The 22,206-nt window shown below is 40.8% G+C and overlaps 1 protein-coding gene across 1 annotated transcript in view; it reads right to left on the bottom strand.

The window, feature by feature from the left end:
• Positions 1-19,150, bottom strand: part of ARL15 (ARF like GTPase 15) — a 166,952-nt gene extending 147,802 nt beyond the window's left edge. Inside the window, exon 1 of the mRNA XM_083355550.1 lies at positions 18,747-19,150. Coding sequence (XP_083211676.1) covers positions 18,747-18,758 — 12 coding nt within the window. The 5' untranslated portion in view covers positions 18,759-19,150. The remainder of the gene's footprint in view (positions 1-18,746) is intronic.
• Positions 19,151-22,206: the final 3,056 nt, after the last annotated feature.

Here is a 22,206-nt window from a genome sequence, read left to right as displayed (position 1 = left end):
CTTGCCTAGAATATGAACCCACGATGCCAGACTGCCATACGCCCCGGAGGGAAGGGAACTAACACACGGAGGGAGAAAAGTCAGAAAGTGAAACTACACCGAATGCTGGCAGAAAAATCAGCTGTGTGGAAATGGAATATGGAGCATCACCAAGTCCGCCAAGAAATAGGACAGTCAACAAAACAATTTGTTTGAATTATATTGGACAGTAAACAGAAAACAGGAGGGAGGGAAACTGAAAAAGGGAAAAGGAAATGGGCAGATTTCGTACACAAATCCCAGACTTGGCTTTGTAACCACTTGTTTTTAGCAAAGTTATTCCTTTCACTAATAATGCAGTCAAAGGCTCTTCTTTTCTAAATGACTGAGTTGGGATGGACCCGACACCCTTATATGACCCAGACTAATGGCTGTCCACAACTATAGGAGGCAAGATGTCTAATATGCTTACATCAAACATTTCCTTTTTATTTCAGGTTTGGATCTCCCCTCGCCCCCGAACAGCACGAAATACTTTTTTTCCGAGCAAGAAATTAAGGCTCATTGCCTCTTCTTGCCTAGAGGAATGAACGGCACCAGATCTGACCCAGCATCATGAAAATCAAAAGACTGCAGCTTACCTTGAGTAAGAGCTTTAATCTCCTCTTGGTAAAATGGATATTTCCTTATTTAGACCATATAAGTTGTTTAATGTGCTATGGTTCGGATTATTAACAGTGACCATTTTAGAAGTCTAGAACATTAGATTTGAAGTTGGTTTTCCATGTAGAGCAAAAGAAATTTAGCTAAGCTCTACTTTTCTACTTTGTTTCCTTGGACCATTCCCCCCCCCCACTTTCCCCACCCCCGTGTATTTAAACAGATGCTTGGATAAAATGGAGATCCTGTCCCTAGAGTAACCAATACCAGTGAAATCACCAATAAATTCTCTGCACCATAATGGCCCAATTTATGTTTCTGAATAGTAAAATAGTTATACTTTATGTGATCTCTGATTTGGGACACACCATTTACATTTATAGCTTTTCCTGAACCTATAAATATAAGAATCCTTCACAGCAAAAAAATTTCCATGCCTGATGCCTTTTAATGTACTGAACTGCAATTCCCATAATAACCAAGCACAGTCCTAGTCAAGTAGCACAAAACAAATAAATATCAAACCCAGGTATTATAAACAGAAACTTTAAAAAGTACTGAAACATGAGACTAAATTATAGGGTTTTGTTTGCAGATAGAGATTTTAGCTAAGATTTTGTAAGAGGAAAAAGGTCAATAACCAGCTAAGATTTTCAATGCTGGATCATTTCCAAGTTTCATTTACTTACAGTTTACTGCAGTTTTCTGCAAGGTGTTTATATGGTAAGCATGAAAGAGAAAAAAATATTTGCATTCATAAACTGATTCAAGTTAAACATTCAAGACTACCAGGCCCCAATGGCAAAACTTTCAAACAAGCAACATGGAGAGAATCATACTCTATTGTCACCCCAGGTTCTGGAATCCTGTAGTTTACAAGTGAGAGTCAATAAGCAATAAACACAGGGAGCTGGCATGTGACTATTTATTCTTGCAAGTCTGAAGTTAACACTTTATAGACCTAAAGCTAGAACATGCAACAACATTAAATGAGTAGCAGCATTATTGATTCCAAGGGGCCTCTCTTCAAGACTTCTACTGCACGCTGATGTGTTAAAAAATGATCTACAACAAATTTTCCTGCGTTAGAGGCACAGCTTTTTACAGTAATTGGACATCCAACTCACACAGGTCTTTTGGCATAAGATTCCATAACATATGCCTGAAGAAGGGCAGCTGCTGTGTGTGTTTTCTCTTTGCAAACTCCCCTTACCCTCTAGCATTTCCTGGTAATATCTTCAGAATAATGGGAAGGGATCCTCCTGAAAATATTGTCATGTTCAAAGACCCCTGAGAGGTTCCAAATGGAGGAGGTAATCTGAAACCTCCTCCATAAAATTCCACAATTGTAAAATTCCATAATTCTAGGATAATATCTATATTTTATGAGATCTTACATCAAAAGACTACCAAAAAAGCCTCAAATGTCATCACATTTTGAAAATATAGATGAAAGCCTACTTTATTTATTACTAAAAGAGTATCAATCAATTTTGCCAGGCGTAATTTGCTTATACACCTTCGGCATTTTTTTTTAATGGAAATCTGCTATCCCACAGGCGTGCCTGGCTGAGGAATTCTGGGAGTTGAAGTCCACAAGTCATAAAAGGGCCAAGTTTGAAGACCCCTGGTCTAGAACTACTGGAACTTTGCTTTTCCTTTACTAAAGGAAAAGAAGAAAGTACAGAAGCCTGGCATAGAAACACTCCAAATTTATTAAATTACATGTAGGTAACTATTATAATTAATTACATTTAATTAATTTAATTGACTAATTAAACATCAACATCCATTAATCAGCTAATCAACATTAAATTAATTAACATAAGCATTAATGAATTAAAATTTATACTCCATTCCAAAGAGATAAGAAAACTAAGAAGGAAACAAAAAGACCAGAATACTTCTCTCCAGCAGCCTACACCCAGATAAGGAGAGATTAACACTACACAATCAAGCAGAAAACAATGCCCTAATCAAGAACTACTAAGGAGAAAAATCACACTCCATGGGCAAGATATTGTATTTAAACAGGGAACAAGCCCCACACTCCTTAGCACTGATGTCGTTACATAGGTGGGTAATGAAATATCTGCAATCAAATAACAAAGCTCAGAGAGCATCAAGGACTCAGTTAATTTGCAGAAACATTTTTTAATATGTAAACTGGAATCTTGGGGACATCAGAAGAAACTCAAAGGGACAGTCCTTTTCCTGTCGCCACTGTTTTAAAGAAAAAGGTTTTAGATGATCAAATGGATAATGAACATGCCTACAGGAAATACTGTAACTGTTATTGGATGCTCATTGCCAAACTTCACTATTTAGCTAATATCATGTAGGATCAGGAGAAAAAAAATACTTTAATCAATTTCTCCAAGACAAAGGTCATTATTTCTACAGTGTACTCTAAAAAGGAAGTGGACATGATATTGCAGAAATACTGTACTACCATTGACATATGACAGAAAACTCTTTCACAGTCTTACCTGGTTGTAGACATTTTTGGTCTGGCTTTTCATTCTCTTCAATTGGATTTCTGCAACTGACACAGGTAATAATATGACGGGGGTCAAAGTATCTGACCATGCTTTTCTATTTTATCTAAGTATGGAAAATTGCAGAACAGATTCCACCCACCCATGCAAAATCCACAAGTGATTTTGAGTCAATCACTATCTCTGAATCTAATAGGTACTTTACAAACTGGCTGCTTGGAGGAGATACATTCCCAAATAAGAAAAGGATTTGAAAATAATAATCATAATCCTAATGTGGTGGTCCTAATTACATTGAGTACTGATTTGTGACTAAATTGTTTTATAAGAAAGGTCTAAAACCAATATTTCTCATTCATGGATGAATATTTCTATACACAATTTAAGCATCTCTTGCATGCCAATGATTAGTGAATTATCAAGAAGCTCAGACACCAAAGTTTCAAATCTCATTCTTCCCAGGGAGAAAACAGCATGCCTGTCTCAGTTATTCTGAGTTACTGGGTGTATATCTGGACTAAACAATATATATACCCATCTCTCTACAGATGGTTATGACCATTCATTCAGTGACCTTTCGAAACAGTGTGGAAAAAAATGGACTAAGGACCCTTGCCCAAAATTATGATGTTGCAATGGTCCTGCAGTCATATGATCAAAATTCAGGCCCTTGGCAGGCTGTCCACACTTACGACTGCTTCAATCTCCCCACCTGCCTATCTTCCCCAACTCTGCCCTGCACTCACCCTGATGGGGTGGCAATCAGCGCCACCTTCTCTTTTAATTTCCCACACCAACCTTTTGTGTTTTGCACCCAGCCATCTTGGGCAAAGGAGAGTTGCCTTTGCTCCTCCTTTTCAGATATCTTTTACTGCTTCATTTTCAGACCCAGCTTCTTCCGTGAACATTAGCTCCATGTGCTAAAACTGCACTGACTTTGAGAAGCTTTCCAAAGATAGCACAGCTTTAGCCATGTTTAGGAAACATTTGAGGGGGAGCTGGGTCCAAAAAGGAAATGCAAAGACAGCAAGGCGCTTCTCTCTCAACCACAGCCGCCAACCACAAAGGACGAAGGTTTGGTGTGAGAAACTGGAAAAGGCAGCTCTGGGGAATGAATGTTTGCTGGCACTTTCTGGGGCAGGCTGAGAATTCCCAAGGCATGACAAGCTGCCCCAGAGCCACATGGACAGCTTAGACTGAGAAGATGCAGAAGACCATCAGCTGGAAGAGTTGCCTAGCAACCAGGAGAGGCAGTCATTACTGGCCTCAGAAGACAAAGAGCAGGAGCTAACACCTCCTCCCCATGCAAGGGCACACCCTGAGAGGAGGGCTGAACAAAGGTGCTTAGCAAGACTATTGGCCAGAAAGAACCCTGACCTTTCAATGGAATAAATTCCGGTCTCACTACTCCTATATAAGGAGAGCCATGGACCTCACAGATGGTGGTGACAACTCTCATTTTACCTCACTGTAGTTGCTGTCTTGTTTGTTCAAACATTTTGTATTAGTTCTGTTTGAAAACCTTCTTAGTAAAGATATAAGGATTGCAGGATCCAATCCTGTCAGACACTGGAACCAAAGGTTTTACCTTTGTGGCTGGGGCAGGACAAGACAGCAACACAGTTCTGGGGTTGCTTGCCACACCACAATGCAAGATGCAGGGCGACAAAATGGGCATAGGTGGTGGGGGCAGATAGGCAGGTGAGGAAGTTGGAGGCAGTTGCTTACCTAACTGAGGCTCGGGGTAGGTGGGACCAACCCTAGAATGGCTTGGACTGGGGTGGGTACAAGTTAAGACAACAACAGGGAACACCAGGAATGCCATTGTAGGTCAGTAGTCATATGACATCTCATTTTATGACTGTACTAACTTATGACAGAAATTCTAGTCCCAAATATGATCATAAATTAAGGACTACCTATTATATCCTCTAATGATAAGCAATATTAGGAAAAGTACAAAAGAAATCAGTAAGAAATAGAGAGTCAAAGAAATTAAAAAGATGACAAGACAGGGGTGTCCGCTGTCACCTTTATTGTTTGTTTTAACATTGGAAATATTACTGATTAAAATACGAGATTCAAATAAAATTAGGGGAGTTCAAATAAGAGATCAGGATTACAGATTGAGGGCGTTTGCGGACGACCTGGTTATTACAGTAACTCAGCCGGATTACTCAGTTGTAGAACTGATGGAGATAATAATGTTACATGGGAAATTTTCTGGATTTAAGATAAACACACAAAAAACTAAAATATTGTCTAAGAATATGACTGTACCACAAAAGGCTGCTTTAGAAGAGCTAACGGGATTTGAAATAGTTAAAAAGATTAAATATTTGGGGATATATCTGTCAGCCTCAAATGTGAAGTTATATAAAAATAATTATGAAATGTTATGGGGAAAAATACAAAAAGAATTAGATAGTTGGAAAAAATTACAATTGTTTTTATTGGGAAGAATTGCAGCAGTGAAGATGAATGTTTTGCTAAAATTTTTGTTTTTGTTTCAAATGATACCTATACTTTAAAAGGATTTAAATCTGGAGGAATGGCAAAAAGGAATTAATAAATTTGTTTGGGCAGGAAAAAAGCCACGAGTTAAATTTAAGATAATGCAAGATACGCGTGAAAGTGGTGGTCTTAAAATGCCTAATTTTAAATTATATTATGAGGCTGCTGCTTTGTCATCGATAAGTGACTGGTTTAATTTAACACAAGGGAGATTATTAAATCTTGAGGGTCATGATTTGTTATTTGGTTGGCATGCATATTTATTGTATGATAAGAAGGTGGATAATGTGTTTAAGATACATATTTTAAGGTATGCTCTGTTGCAAGTTTGGAAAAAGTATAGACATAAGTTAAATTATAAGATACCAATTTGGGCAATACCTAAACATTCAATGAAGCTATGAGCTATGCCGTGCAGGGCCACCCAAGACGGACAGGTCATAGCAGAGAGTTCTGACAAAACGTGATCCACTGGAGAAGAAAATGGCAACCCACTCCAGTATCTTTGCCATGAAAACCCTATGGACAGTACCAAAAGGCAAAACGATATGACGCTGGAAGATGAGCCCCTCAGGTCGGAAGGCGTCCAATATGCTACTGGGGAAGAGCAGAGGGCTAGTACTAGTAGCGCCAGAAAGAATGAAGCGACTGGGCCAAAGCCGAAAGGACGCTCAGCTGTGGATATGTCTGGTGGTGAAAGGAAAGTCCGATGCTGTAAAGATTTTTTCTCCATAGGAACCTGGAATGTAAGATCCATGAATCAAGGAAAGCTGGACGTGGTCAAACAAGAGATGACAAGACTAAACATTGACATCTTAGGTATCAGCGAACTAAAATGGAAAGGAATGGGTGAATTTAATTCAGATGACCATCAGGTATACTACTGCGGGCAAGAATCCCTCAGAAGAAATGGAGTAGCCTTCATAGTCAATAAAAAATAGGAAAAGCAATACTGGGATACAATCCTCAAAATGACAGAATGATCTCAGTTCGAATCCAAGGCAAACCATTCAATATCACAGTAGTCCAAGTCTATGCCCCAACCACCGGTGCTGAAGAGGATGAAATTGACCGGTTCTGTGAAGCCCTACAGCACCTTATAGAACTAACACCCAGAAATGATGTCCTTATCATCATGGGGGATTGGAATGCTAAAGTAGGAAGCCAAAAGATAACTGGAATAACAGGCAAGTTTGGCCTTGGAGTACAAAATGAAGCAGGGCACAGGCTGATAGAATTTTGTCAAGAGAATACAATCTGTGGCTCAGACCATGAGCTTCTTGTTGCAAAATTTAGGCTTAAACTGAAGAAAGTAGGAAAAAGCACTAGGCCACTCAGGTATGAATTAAATCATATCCCTGACGAATATACAGTAGAGGTGACAAATAGATTTAAGGAATTAGATCTGATAGACAGAGTGCCTGAGGAACTATGGACAGAGGTTCGCAACATTGTACAACAGGTAGCAACCAAAACCATCCCAAAGAAAAAGAAATGCAAGAAAGCAAAATGGCTGTCTGAGGAAGCTTTGCAAATAGCTGAGGAAAGGAGGGAAGCGAAAGGCAAGGGAGAAAAAGAAAGATATGCCCAATTAAATGCAGAATTCCAAAGAATAGCTAGAAGAGATAAGAATGCCTTCTTAAATGAACAATGCAAAGAAATAGAAGAAAACAATAGACTAGGGAGGACCAGAGATCTTTTCAAGAAAATTGGAGAGATGAAAGGAACGTTTAATGCAAAAATGGGCATGATAAAGGACCAAAATGGCAGGGACCTAACAGAGGCAGAAGAGATTAAGAAGAGGTGGCAAAATTACACAGAAGAACTATACAAGAATGAGCTTAACGTCCCTGATAATCACAATGAGGTGGTCACTGACCTCGAGCCAGACATCCTAGAATGTGAAGTGAAGTGGGCCTTAGAAAAGCTGAGCAAGAACAAAGCTAGTGGAGGTGACAGTATTCCAGCTGAGCTATTCAAAATCTTAAAAGACGATGCAGTAAAAGTGCTACACTCAATTTGCCAGCAAATTTGGAAAACTCAACAGTGGCCACAGGATTGGAAAAGATCAGTTTACATTCCAATTCCAAAGAAAGGCAGTGCCAAAGAATGTTCAAACTATCGCACCATTGCACTCATTTCTCATGCTAGTAAAGTTATGCTTAAAATTCTACAAGCTAGACTCCAGCAGTATGTGGATCGAGAACTACCAGAAGTACAGGCAGGATTTCGAAGAGGCAGAGGAACTAGAGATCAAATTGCTAACATACGCTGGATCATGGAGAAAGCTAGAGAGTTCCAGAAAAACATCTACTTCTGCTTCTTTGAGTATGCTAAAGCCTTTGATTGTGTGGATCATAACAAACTGTGGCAAGTCCTTAAAGAGATGGGCATACCAGACCATCTTATTTGTCTCTTGAGAAATCTATATGCGGGCCAAGAAGCAACAGTGAGAACTGGACACGGAACCACTGATTGGTTCAAAATTGGGAAAGGAGTCCGGCAAGGCTGTATACTGTCGCCTTGCCTATTTAACTTATATGCAGAGCACATCATGAGAAAGGCAGGGCTAGATGAATCAAAAGTTGGAATTAAGATTGCCGGAAGAAACATCAACAACCTAAGATATGCAGATGATACCACTCTAATGGCAGAAAGTGAAGAAGAACTAAAGAGCCTCTTGTTGCGGGTGAAGAAGGAGAGTGCAAAACTTGGGTTGAAATTAAACATTAAGAAAACCAAGATCATGGCATCCGGCCCTCTCAATTCCTGGCAAATAGATGGGGAAGAAATGGAGGTAGTGACAGATTTTATTTTCCTGGGCTCCAAGATCACTGCAGATGGGGACTGTAGCCAAGAAATTAAAAGACGCTTGCTCCTTGGGAGGAAAGCCATGGCAAATCTAGACAGCACACTAAAAAGCAGAGACATCACCCTGTCAACAAAAGTGCGTATAGTCAAGGCTATGGTCTTCCCAGTTGCAATCTATGGCAGTGAAAGCTGGACCATAAGAAAGGCTGAGCGCCAAAGAATTGAAGCCTTTGAACTATGGTGCTGGAGAAGACTCCTGCGAGTTCCTTGGACTGCAAGGCGATCAAACCGGTCAGTCCTAGAGGAGATCAACCCTGACTGCTCTTTAGAAGGCCAGATCCTGAAGCTAAAACTCAAATACTTTGGCCACCTAATGAGAAGGAAGGACTCACTGGAGAAGAGCCTAATGCTGGGAAAGATTGAGGGCAATAGAAGAAGGGGACGACAGAGAATGAGGTGGCTGGATGGAGTCATTGAAGCAGTAGGCGTGAGCTTAGATGGACTCCAGAAGATGGTAGAGGACAGGAAGGCCTGGAGGAACATTGTCCATAGGGTCGCGATGGGTCGGACACGACTTCGCAACTAACAACAACAACAAACATGCAATAGAAAATATAAATGTGGGATTCAAACAGGATGAGACTACATATAAGGAAATATTAAGCCTAGAAAGGAATGTATAGCAATTAAAGCCATATAATATTTTAAAAGAAGAAAAGATTGTACAAACTTGGTTTCAGTATTGGGGAGAGGGCAGGGGGAGGCGGGAGTTTTTTGTATTTAAAAATGTATTGTAAAACTTTTCAATAAAAAAAAGAAATTAAAAAGATGGGAAATAAGAAAAAAAGGAAATACAGTTAACTCTAGTTTTCACAAGCACCAAGTCTTCTCCATACATTTTCTCCTTGCAAACCATGTTTGTTTCCATACCAATGTATCTTTTGTTCTTCAAACGTCTGTAACTTTGTGATTGGGATTCTCACAACTCTTCTCAATCACAATTTTCATGTCTTCTTCCTCTCAACCCATTCATACTTGTTTAGCAATTTGATTTTTATTCATTCTCTCTAGGACCAAAGAACCTCTCCCTATTCATTTTTGTATTCAATCATCATTTCCTTTTAATCTTGTCTTAAGGACATGCTTCTTAAGGGACCATCTTGTTGTCACTGCATTCAACTGTTTTTTTATATTTCTCCTGATATCCCAACTTTCCATTTTATAACAAAGGAAGGAAAAACATACTTGAACTACCAACTACCTTTCTTTTTATGTGAGTCAGAAGACTTGCTAGCAAGCACATAGACTGCTGTATTTTTAACCAGCTTCAGTTTCCAGGTGGTCTTCAAGGACAGACATTTTAAGTGCAAAGCAGTAACCCAAGTGTGAGATGACAGACATGATTGTTCTCCATCCAACTTGTTCATGGTAAAGCCACATTGGTTCTCCAAGCTAGAGTCAGGTAAAACTCTCCTGGTCTTAGGTTCCACCTATTTTTCTAGAAGTCATGAGTCCAGAAGAATTTAGATTATGAACCTGCTCTTCCTTTGGAAGCACAAAATTGCTATTGTCCTGTTGATATTGTCCTGAAATTAATAGGTTTCTGAATTAACAGCTACTCTGTCTTTTTTGGAATGAGAATGAGCCTGTTTTTTTCCCATTCTTGAGAAACCAGGGCAGAATATTTACTATAAGAGAGTTAAAGATTTATTTATAAGATTAAACTAATAGCAAACTGCCCCTAAGTTAAAAACACACAGGCAGGCTTTATGATGGCATTTAAAGGTATCTTTTCTCCCTTTAGAAAGATGCAATCAAGAATTTGTTCACCTAACCTTCATAGATCCTGCATACTACAAATATACCTATATCACCAATGCTAATTTTTCCCATCATTGCACGTAATTAGAAACACACATGCTCTTGGTGTACTAAGCATTTGTACTGAACAAGCAACTGTCTTGATGGCTGATCCATGTTAAAAATAGTGAAATGTTTATCTCTGGATTTTGAAGCATATAATGCAGTTCGTTCTTATCATCATCTTCTGACTTATCTAATACAAATAATATTACATTTTTCAGGGACAAAAGTGTCAACCCTTCAGACCTCAGAGTTTTTCAGAGGTCAGGAAGGCTTCATCAGAATTACACACCAAAGTACCAGAAAATCATTCAAATCCATTGGATTAAAATGAAAAGTTTTTCTATACTATACTCCCGATTACTTCATCCAACCATCAGAAACTAGTATCGTTAAGCTAAATGAATGGAGCTAGATACCAATTGGACAAAGCAATGATTGCTATGTAAGCTATGAAATCAGGTAGCCTCTTTCTGAAATCTCTCAGAACAGCAATTCATTTTTCAAATATATTGTACGTTTTGGGGGAATTTCTCACAGTGTGGTTCTCTGTCTGCTTAGGTTTCAGTTGTGACTTTAAAAATACTTGCATGAATATGAAATGTGTACTGTCTGTGAACTTATGTTTAAAAAAGAGCAATGTGTATATTTTAAAAAAAAATAGAGAGAGAGAAATAGGATTTTGTTTCAAGGCATTTTATTTCTAATGAAAAATACACACACATGAGAAAACAAATTAAAGTGAAAAAACTGTGATTGCTCCTCCTAAAAGCTCCTTTAGGAGCTCTACAATTCTTCCTTTTTTTACTTTCTCCACCCTGTTAATTCCTGGCCTTCCTATCTCTGTGTCTGCTTCCCTTCTCACAAGGACATCTCTTGTGAGAAGTACTGATGTCGGCATAAAGGAGCTATGTTTTTTTCATGTAGTACCTGCCAACAAGCACAGTAGGGATGATCCATCACTTGCCTGCAGAACGAAGCCAATGCCTTCCATATCTCCTACGATTCTCCTACTAGCAATCCACTAAAAATCCACGTCTTTCAGGCGGTGTACCCCACTCTAAAACGAGCAATCATTTTAAATTCTTGGCCCTAGTTATAGTTTATCTTAAACCGAAGTACAAAATATATTCAAGGTTTTCCAACTGGGCTTTTCAAGAGAAAATTAGCAGCAAACAAAAAGCATCTCTCAGGGAAACTTGGCTCCCTGCAGTGGCTCCTTTTTGTTTCAATTGAGGAATACCTGATATGTTTCTAAGGAAACCCAAAATGCATTTGGAACTGCTGCTTGATCTCCTTGATCCTAATATAACTACATATGGTTTCATAGGCAAACTTATGGCAAGAGCTGTGAATCATTGAAGCACATATCATAATTCTTTTAACTTAATCTTTTTCCAGATTAAGAAGACTTCGCCAAGAGTTACAAAAGAGATTTTGAAACAGCTTTTGGACAATTGAACACAGTCTAGGCAACCAATACTTAAAATAGATTGTATTTCATTGCTAGCTGTTTTATTAACATGAGCGGAACTCAGTTCTCTGAGGCCACTATTCCTGATTCCACTATTTAGAAGAGGAGCAAAAGAACATCACTAACATGCAATGCTAAGTATTAATGATCACGATGGCTGTACCATTTTTACTGCAATGGAGAAGCTGATTTTGCAGGAAAAGAGGTCTACCAGAATGCATTCAGACAATGTTTTAACATCACAACATCTAAATCTGGAGCTTTATTGAAAATATTGGTTAAGCTGCCAACATTACCCATTGTACTTTAGCCTACCTCAAGAAAAGTTTGGTGTGTCTGAACCTAGATTCACAATTAATTTGGGTTTAAGTATCCATTGGTTCCCCAGAAAAAATGAGGAAATATGCAAGACTGATCAATAAAGAAGTTGCTCCTGCAACAGCTTCTTTTTTTATACACATACCCATAGACTTCTTTTTAGAAACAAATATTAGAAGGATCAAACTATACTTGGCATTAACCACAGTTAATCTATGGTTGCCAGTGGATCTCTAAAAAGGTAAAGGTAAAGGTTCCCCCGCACATGCGTGCTAGTCGTTTCCGACTCTAGGGGCCGGTGCTCATCTCCGTTTCAAAGCCGAAGAGCCAGCGCTTGTCCGAGGACATCTCCGTGGTCATGTGGCCGGCATGACTAGACGCCAAAGGCGCATGGAACGCTGTTACCTTCCCACCGGAGTGGTCGCTATTTTTCTACTTGCATTTTTACGTGCTTTCGAACTGCTAGGTTGGCAGAAGCTGGGACGAGTAACAGGCACTCACTCTGTTACGCGGCACTCGGGATTCGACCCGCCAAACTGCCGACCTTCAGATCGACAAGCTCTAAACAAGGTAACTATTTTGGCAAGAGCAAATGTTAATGAACATGAAGATTAGGATTTCAACTAGGCAAATGATTGGTTTGGATGCCTGGTGTATTTGATATTGTTTCTTTTCTTGGTTTTAAACATCTGTGCATTACCCAGAGTCACTGATGGGAGATGGGTGGCTATATATACAGGTAGCCCTTGACTTACAGCAGTTCATTTAGTGACCATTTGAAGTTACAATGGCACTGAAAAAAATAACTTATGACCATTTTTCACATTTATGACTGTTGAAGCATCCCTATGGTCACATGATTTGCATTCAGATGCTTGACAACTGACTCACATTTAAGATATTTGTAGTGTCCCGGGGTCATGTGATCACCTTTTGCAACATTGTGACAAGCAAAATCAATGGGGAAACCAAATTCACTTAACAACAGGGTTACTAATTTAACAACTGCAGTGATTCACTTAACAAATGTGGCAAGAAAAATTGTAAAATGGGGCAAAACTCACTTAACAAATTTCTCACTTAACAACATAAAGATTGGGCTCAATTGTGGTCATAAGTTGATGACTACCTGTATTGTTAAAATAAACCAATAAATATGATCCTCCTTTTTGGCCTTAAACTAAATAAAAAACCTAAAGTATCAACCAGTGAATGATTTTGAGGAACAGAGAAGCAGAGGTTCTTGCTAAAATATTTATATTGATAATTTAAAGATCAACTGTCAAATTAACCCTAAATTAACTATGGTTAAAGCCAAGTATAATTTAGTGTGTTGCATGAATGCAGTCTCAATCAAAGTCAGCACCAGGATCTATAAAGTTATTGGTAGTATTTGCTTCCAAATCAGCCATAAAACAGGTAAGTTAACATCAAATCATTATCTACACAATACTGTCTTGAGTTGAATTGAGCTCATCTTTCAAGACATTATGGATATATCCATATAGTTTTCAAAGCTACAACATAGAAGTGATTTGCCAGTGCCTTTTTCCAGGATTTTTCTGATTTTTATTCACAGTCTATATACTACAAACTTGGTATTCCCTCAAAGTCTCCCATTCAAGTATTAAGCCAAGTCAAGGTTATCAGGTACTGCCACCTACTAAGACTATCTTAGCACTACTGCGGAAGAAATAATGGAAGGGATGCAAGTTTGTAAGACATGTTGGCTTGTGGATGCATAATTGCTGACTGGAAAACAGCCAAGATATCTTTAATTTTGTACCTTTAGAAGTTTTTAGCTGAAAAATGGAAGAACAAATGTGGTTTGTATTAAACTCTATCCCCATGAAAATGCTGATGGGAGTCACAGCACTAATGGTGGAATACAGGAAAAACTGCATTTTCGTTAATGGAAGAAAAAAGGAATTCTGATGCAAAACAAATTAATTAAAATGCTACAAGAAATGAACTGACCGAGTCCATTAAGAGAAATGATTGCAAAGTGCAAGGAAAGTTATCTGTATGGATATTAGTCTTTAAAATGAACATATTTCCACTACACAAGGGAAAAATGGTAAACATGTTTTAAAAGATTGTGAAAAAAGCCTGTAAAATCAGAAGTGTATGGCAAGACCTAACTTCATTTTGATTTGCCCCAAAGTATTCCAAAGGTAGATACATGTTCTACTAACTTAGCCACCAATGAATAGACTTTCCAAAGGTAATGAAGACTGAGCTATTCTGCCTAGCCTTCACTACTTGCCTGCAATCTTGTTGTGCTAAAGTGGACAGAGATTTTCCAAAGAAAATCCTTAGGACTAGAGTTTGCTATAGCAGTCCCTGACTTGCAACCGTTTAGTGACCATTCAGAGTTACAAAGGCCCTGAAAAAACTGACTTATGGCTTTCACTCTTACAACTGTTGCAGCATCCCAGCAATCATGCAATCAAATTTCAAATACTTGGCAATTGGCATGTATTTATGATGGTTGCAGTGTCCTGGATTATGCAATCACTCTTTGTGACCTTCTGACAAGCAAATATAATGGGAAGGCAGATTCATTTAACAACCATATTAGTAACAACTGCAATGATTCATTTCACAACTGTGGCAAGAAAGGTCGTAACATGGGACAAAACTCTCTTAACAACTCTCTTGCTTAGCAACAGAAATTTTGGACTCAATTGTGGCCATAAATCAAGGACTATCTGTATTAAGGTTTCTGTTAGTTAGGTTGAATTTAAATGGTTTCCAAGAACCAGTGGAGCCAGATCCACAAGAGAAGAAAATTTTACAAAGGACTTGAAAATGCAAGGAATCATTTTAAACAATGTTATCTGGGTATTGATATTCAATCAGCATCATCAATCACTGCTTTCATCACCTTCCACTTTAACACAGATGGCTACCGCCTGCATGGAAGGCCAAAGCAAATATGGCAAGACACAATAAATACAGACATAAAAATTGCCCAGTTGGACCCTTATGTTGTGTTTGACCATACAAGATGGTGTTTGTCAGTCCCAAAAGCGGGCCCTGTATCTGCAGGAAAAACACTAGGAAGATGAGGATGATGAGGATGATGACGATGTGGGATATTGATCTTCAAGTAGTTTAAGCAGTTGATATTTAGCATTTACAGTTTATGGATTCTTCTCCATGGCATGTGCCATCATCTTATCTGTCTCAAATTCTAATTCTGAAATTTCATCGGCCTTTCACCTTAGCAACTTGGATGCACTACCCTCTGCAGTTCTGTGGGGACAGTATAAAAACACCCCTTTTCAGCAGTGGAGATGCCTCTGGAATCCCTGAGCCACATTCTTCTTTGTTTCTCTCCCTATAAGGAACCAAGGAAGATATATATTTATCCTATTTTAAAGAATTACCCTGGTAGAGAACACAGTGTCTGCCTGTCACTGCTTCTACCTGACCAGAACCCTCACATATATTTCCAAGTTGCCCAACTTTGTGCTGTCATTTGCTGTATCCAACAATGCAAGCTATGGCTGAAGTTTAGCACAGGTTTGGGTGATTGTCATTGGTATCTGTCCTACAGTTACTATAATAAAAATGTAAATAGTTACCCACATCTATACATATATACCAAGAAGCAGGAAGGAGTGATGGGCAATTGGAACAGAGAAAAAATGCCCTTAGCATTTGTGTGAGTTGTAACCCAGGTCCTTTTATGAACTTGTCTGACTGCTTAAGATCTGCAAAAGGAGGCCTGTAGGAACTATCCAAGGCCTTTTTTCGTGGTTCACCAGATAGGTTCTTGTATTCCATTGCTCTTTCACTATGGAATGAACCTTCATGAGATCTGCACTGGCTCTCATTTGGCTCTCCCAATGTGTAAAAAATAAACATGTTCTTTTGCCAGGATTTTAATATTACTGGAATTTAATATTAATTCTAGCATGTTGTTTTGTTTTTTTTAAAGTAATTTCCTTGACTATGTATTAGAAGGGTGCTATACAAACAAATACGCTTCTAATCTTTTATGTTGTTCCTTGGTCTTATAAGCATAAACATACGGAACTCTGCATGGGCATGAGATTGTTACAATCATCAATGCATCATATAAATTACACAGACTTCTTGACTCCTAAATGGTGCAAATACTGAAAATAAGAATGTCAATTACATTATTTTCCAAGTGTTGTTTTTGGCTGAATATTAACAATATATCCAGCATCTGCCTTAATGTTATTGCCCTTTAGCTCTTGTCTGTTATGTAATGATACAAGTAGAACGTATTCAGTAAATTCTGAGAGGTCCTATTAGAGAAAGCACTGCCAATATCGTCAACAAGAGTTCAGAATATAAATTTATCTTTTTCTTAGCCTAAAGCCATTTGCTAGGGGAAACACAACAAAAATTCATAATGAAGTTCTAAACTCTGTTCTTCTATAACTTGGCTTGCTTGTAAATATCCAGGCCCTTCAAAGAACAGACTTCATATTCCAATCTCTCCTTTATTGCTACAAATGTAATAAATAGTTAATTGCATAAAAATCAGGAATAGAGGATAATATGAAAGCAGCTACAACTGAAATACTTTTTCATGAAACAAGCAACCCTGCATTAATGTCAAAAGTGCATACAATTTGCTTCAAGTTGCATGCAACAAAGAACAAAAATAAGGACAACAGGTCAAGCTAGACTTAGCAAAGGGTGTTTTGTAAATTTGTCATGTACAAGAACATATTTCAAAGTCAATTAAACACATTCTGCATACTAGAATACCTTTCCATTACGTTCTGCAGCAGTTAAAAGGTTTAATATTTGCTCCAAGTACATAAAAGGCTACCTTCACCCAGATACAAATTTCAAAAATATTACTTTAGAAACCTCCAGGCTCCCATGTAGTTATAGTAATACCTGTTCTCAGAATATTCCAGTTACCGGTAATTACTAGCTGTCCTTTAAGCTATTAAAAAGAAAAGCGTCACACAGTCTTAACACAGCAAACATTTCCCCCATCAACACACAGGCTAAATACAATTTACCCCATAAACATTTGAAACAAAATAAAAACATAATCTGTGCTTTTCTAAAAGTGTTGTGCTTTTTTGTAAAAGCAGTCTTGCTTTTTAAAGTAATTTAGTTAGAAATAAATATTTTAGGTTTTTACTGTTCCCAGTGTTAATGCCACATTTATTCTAAAAAGCATCTTTACTGATAGATCAATGAAACACTTTCTTCCTGCTAATAAGTGCATATTTCATCTCAACAGAACTGCAGGAAAATGTAATTTGACACATTCATTCACATTAAATCATTCTACATAAGATTCAGACAATCTAAGAAATGAAACCATGAATTAACTAATTACCATACTGAGTTTAATACATGTAGGCTACACATGTGTATGTCATATTAAAAGATTTTTTTATAAACTACATTTCATATTTTATCATTATATATATATATATATATATATATATATATATATATATATATATATATACACACACACACACACACACACACACACACACACACACACAGAGCTCTTGAGAATGCCACAAATCAATGCATTATTTTAGACCCAGCTTGACCATTTTCTATATTAAGAAAAAAGGGGGGGAAATCTCAGGAAGATTATGAATGAATTGGTACATTTACAGCCCTCTAAAACCCGTGAAGAAGACAAGCTAATTGCACAATGAAAGCCTCATCTGAAAGCATCTTTAGTCTGTATCTCTTCCTGTACTGTGTGTGCATCAAAAGATTTTATGATTTTTCATGGTATGACTGTACAAACAACCCCCAAGCATTAGAGTGTACATTTTGAAAGGCAAAAAGGAGAGTGAGTTAAAAAGCAAGGGAAAAAGCTAATATGAAGCACAGTGCTTCTCTTAACACTAATCAGGTAGATTGTGCTTTGTTTTATGTGTTTAAATTGTTAATTAAGGAATAGATTAGCGTCAAGATCTCGCTCCATCCATGAAGGCAATTGAGATTAGTAGCTGCCAGGCCTTTCACAAAGTCCTCTAACCTTGAAGCAAACAACTGTGATACAATCTCTCTCTTTTAACAAATAAGCCAACACTCATTAAATGCTGCTAAATGTTCTCTGCTAAACACCCAATTATTTAAGTACAGAATTGTTCACACTCATTTCAGTGTAATGCATTCAAGCATCCTCTCAATGTAAGCATTCAGAACCAAGCTAGGTGACCTGGCTCAGGACTTTAGAAGCCTAATCACCCAATGAGTGAGATTGTATAGTCCATTTAAGGTTTTAATTGTTCTGAAAGTCTCCAGATTCAGAGCCTGGCCCATTCCATTTCTAGCCAGGAGTTTACTACATAAGCACAACTGGGAAACTTTCTTCTCCATTACCCTTGTCAGCATCACAGAGGGGAAAAAAGATGATTTCCGACTTCTAAAAATCAACAACCAAGTTCTATCTCGTCTGAAAGAACAAGCAAGCGAGCCTACCGTATATATTAGGGAACCTGAGGATTTCTGAACGGACAGACGGACAGACACACAAACAAGCAGAAAATCGATAGGGGTAAACAATGGGATTTGGGAGCATGCAGGGTTGAAAACGGGTTCGCCCTAAATTGGGAGCAGAAGGAAGATTTTGCATTCATTTTTCACCGGGCACTTACCAGATAATCCATGAACCGGGGTAACTAGATTTGGGCACCGGAGGTTGACAAGAGCAGCCTGCTTCACACACCCGTCTGTAGACCGGCCCACGGCCCACGGCCCCCGGGTTAGCGAGCCCTGCCGTCTCACCGCCTGCAAGGACGGTAGGAATCGCAAATCCCCGAGCGCTTCCGAGCTAGGCAGCTGGTCTCTGCTGGGTTGCTGGCTAGCCTCGGGCGTCAGGCTCTACCTGGCTGGCTGGACGCGCGAAGGGTTAGCGGGGTTGTCGCCTCGCGCCGCCTCTGCCCGCCGGAGCTGCCACCGCCGCCAAGCGCTCTCCCGCAGCCAGACGGAAGAGGCGGCTAAGCGGCAGGGACAGAGACGCTCGCCACCCGCTGCAGCGCCCCAGCTTTCAGGAACAGGGATCTTTCCCCCCCCCCCCCGAACGTCACTGTCAGCTGATCGCCCACGTGAGAGGGGGAGCGAAGGCTCTTAAAGGGACAAGGCGCACTTTCTCTTTCCCCGCGCGTTACGTTACGGGCGAAAGCTCGGGAGGCCGGGCGGTGTGTGTGTGTGTGTGTGTGTGTGTGTGTGTTGTGTGTGTGTGTGTGGTGGGGGAATCGAGGCACGGAGGCGTAAGCCGGGGCTCGCGCCAGCAGGCGAAACTTTGCAAGATGCAGCGCGGGAGGAGGAAATGAATGAAGGGACGCTTAAGGCAGGGGTGTCAAACTCAATTTCATTGAGGGTCGCATCAGCATTGCGGTTGCCCTTAAGGGGCCGGGTGGGTATGGCCTGGGTAGGCGTGGCCTATTGGGTGGGCGTGGCTAGAGTGCATATGGCCTACTGGGTGGGTGTGGCCAGCTCTACATCGTTTGCATCAAGGGTGCCTATGGGGGACTGGGCAGGAGTGGGACAGATCTGAGGGTCTTTGGTGGAAGGAGGGTCTCTGGGCCAGGGCCAAGGCAGTGGGGGCCGTTCCCTCACTGTTTCCAGGTTGGCTTTGCGGGCCACATGAAACCACTTCGCGAGCCTGATCCGGCCCCGGGGCCTTGTGTTTGACATGTCTGTCTTAAGGAGACGGGAGCGGCGTCAGGGCAGAGGCATCTGTCGCCAAGTCAGGATGTCCTTTGGCAGTCGGCGGACCTGCAAGGCGATCCATACATAAGTGTGGGCTCCTCCATGGCCTGGCGGGGCTCAGCTTTTCGGAAAGTGACGCTTTCGATCTGCGCTTGACTCCGGTTCCCAGGATGAGCATCTTTGAAGCACGGACGAGGGCCTTCCGGGCGCTTCCGTGCAGCGCTACGTTCTCCAAGGGGGTTGGAAAACGACCGGGAGACCCTCTTCTAGTCAGAAAGCGGAGAGTAGGCAGAAAAGGCACTAATCGAGGCTCCTTCAAACTAATCAGAGTGAACTATGAACTATAGCAATGCCCTCATCCTGATCCATACAAGGAGGAGGAGGAGGATAATAATAATAATTATAATTAGGGACTCAGGGCGGTGAACAGGGCAAACATATAAAAATACAAAAATACAAAAGTTAAAAGGAATTAAACACAATGTCCAGCTAAAACAATAAATAGATATATTAAGAACAACAGTAAAATCCCAACCCATCCCCCATCAGGCCAGGCCAGCTTGTTCAAATAAGTCAGTCTTCAGATCGCGTCGGAAGGAGCGAAGGTCGGGCGCCATCCGGAGCTTGACCGGCAACCGATTCCATAAATCCGGGGCGCCCACAGAGAAGGACCTCCCCCTGGGGGCCACCAGACGACATTCTCTGACCAGTGGCACCCTGAGGAGACCCTCTCTGTGGGAACGCACAGGGCGGAGGGAAGTTGATGCTGGCAGCAGGTGATCCCTGAGGTACTCCGGGCCCATGCCATGTAGGGCCTTGAACACCATTACCAGTACCTTGAATCTCACCCAGAAGACAACTGGGAGCCAATGCAGCTCACGGAGCAGAGGTGTAACATGGGAGTATCAGGAGACTCCCAACACAACTCTCGCGGCTGCATTCTGTACCAGTTGGAGCCTCCGAGTGGTCCTCAAGGGCAGCCCCATGTAGAGAGCATTGCAGTAGTCTAAACGAGAGGTCACGAGCGCATGAGTGACCGTACACAGGGCATCCCGGTCTAGATAGGGCCGCAACTGGCGCACCAGGCAAACCTGGGCGAAGGCCCCCTTAGTCACAGCCACTATGTGATCTTCCAAAGTAAGCCGTGAATCTAGGAGGACTCCCAAGTTGCGAGCCCTATCTATCCCCCCATAGAAAGAGATGGAATATTCTGAATATCCCGGGATGCTGGTATGCACAGCCACTCAGTCTTGTCGGGGTTGAGTTGAAGTCTGTTCCTCCCCATCCAGACCCGAACCGCTTCCAGGCAACAGGACATCACGTCAAGGGCATCACTGGGGTGGTTTGGGGTCGAAATAAAAAGCTGGGTATCATCAGCGTACTGATGATACCCAACTCCAAAACCACGAATGATCTCACCCAGCGGTTTCATGTAGATGTTGAACAGGAGAGGCAAGAGGACCGACCCCTGAGGAACTCCACAAGCGAGAGGCCTCGAGGTCGACCTCTGCCCCCTTGCCAACACTGACTGCGAATGTCCCAGGAGATAGGAGGAGAACCACTGAAAAACTGTGCCTCCCACTCCCAATCACCTGAGATGCCGCAGCAGGATACCATGGTCGATGGTATCGAATGCCGCTGAGAGGTCTAATAGGACTAGGACAGAGGAATATCCCTCGTCCCGGGCCCTCCAGAGATCATTCACCAGAGTGACCGATGCCGTCTCCGTGCTGTACCCGGGCCTGAAACCCGATTGGAACGGGTCTAGATAATCCGCTTCATCCAGGACCAGGGGAAGCTGATGCGCCACCACACTCTCAACAACCTTCGCAAGAAAGCGAAGGTTGGAGACCAGATGAAAGTTGTTCAAAACAGCTGGGTCCAGAGCAGGCTTCTTGAGGAGAGGTCTCACCACCGCCTCCTTCAAGACGGCGGGGAAACTGCCCTCACTCAAAGAGGCAGATATAACCGCCTGGAACCAGCCTCCCGGAACCAGTGTCCCCTCCCGAGCCGCATAAACCAGCCAGGAAGGGCACGGGTCCAATAAACATGTGGTGGAGCTCAACCTCCCCATAATCCTGTCCATTTCCTCTGGAGTCACAGAATCAAACTCCTCCCAGATCATAAAGTGGTAGGACCTTCCCTCAGTATTTGCAAGATCTGCCTTTATGAGATGAAATGTTTTCGGCCATCATGATATCTTCCTGCATATAAATACTTGTGTAAAGTTTTCAGGATGGGATTAACCCGTGTTTAAAATACTTATAGCTGCTAATTAAGCAAAAGATCTCACTGTCAGCCCCATAATGTAGACAAGAGCAAGGAATAAACTCCATGGAAGACTAGAACTACTTTTATTAAAATGAGCTATGTGTTAGAATCTTGCAAGTCTGATTATGCTTT

The sequence above is a fragment of the Vipera ursinii genome (assembly GCF_947247035.1).
Source record: "Vipera ursinii genome assembly, chromosome: 2".
In the NCBI taxonomy this organism is placed as follows: Eukaryota; Metazoa; Chordata; class Lepidosauria; order Squamata; family Viperidae; genus Vipera; species Vipera ursinii.
This window is presented reverse-complemented; position numbering and strand designations above follow the sequence as displayed.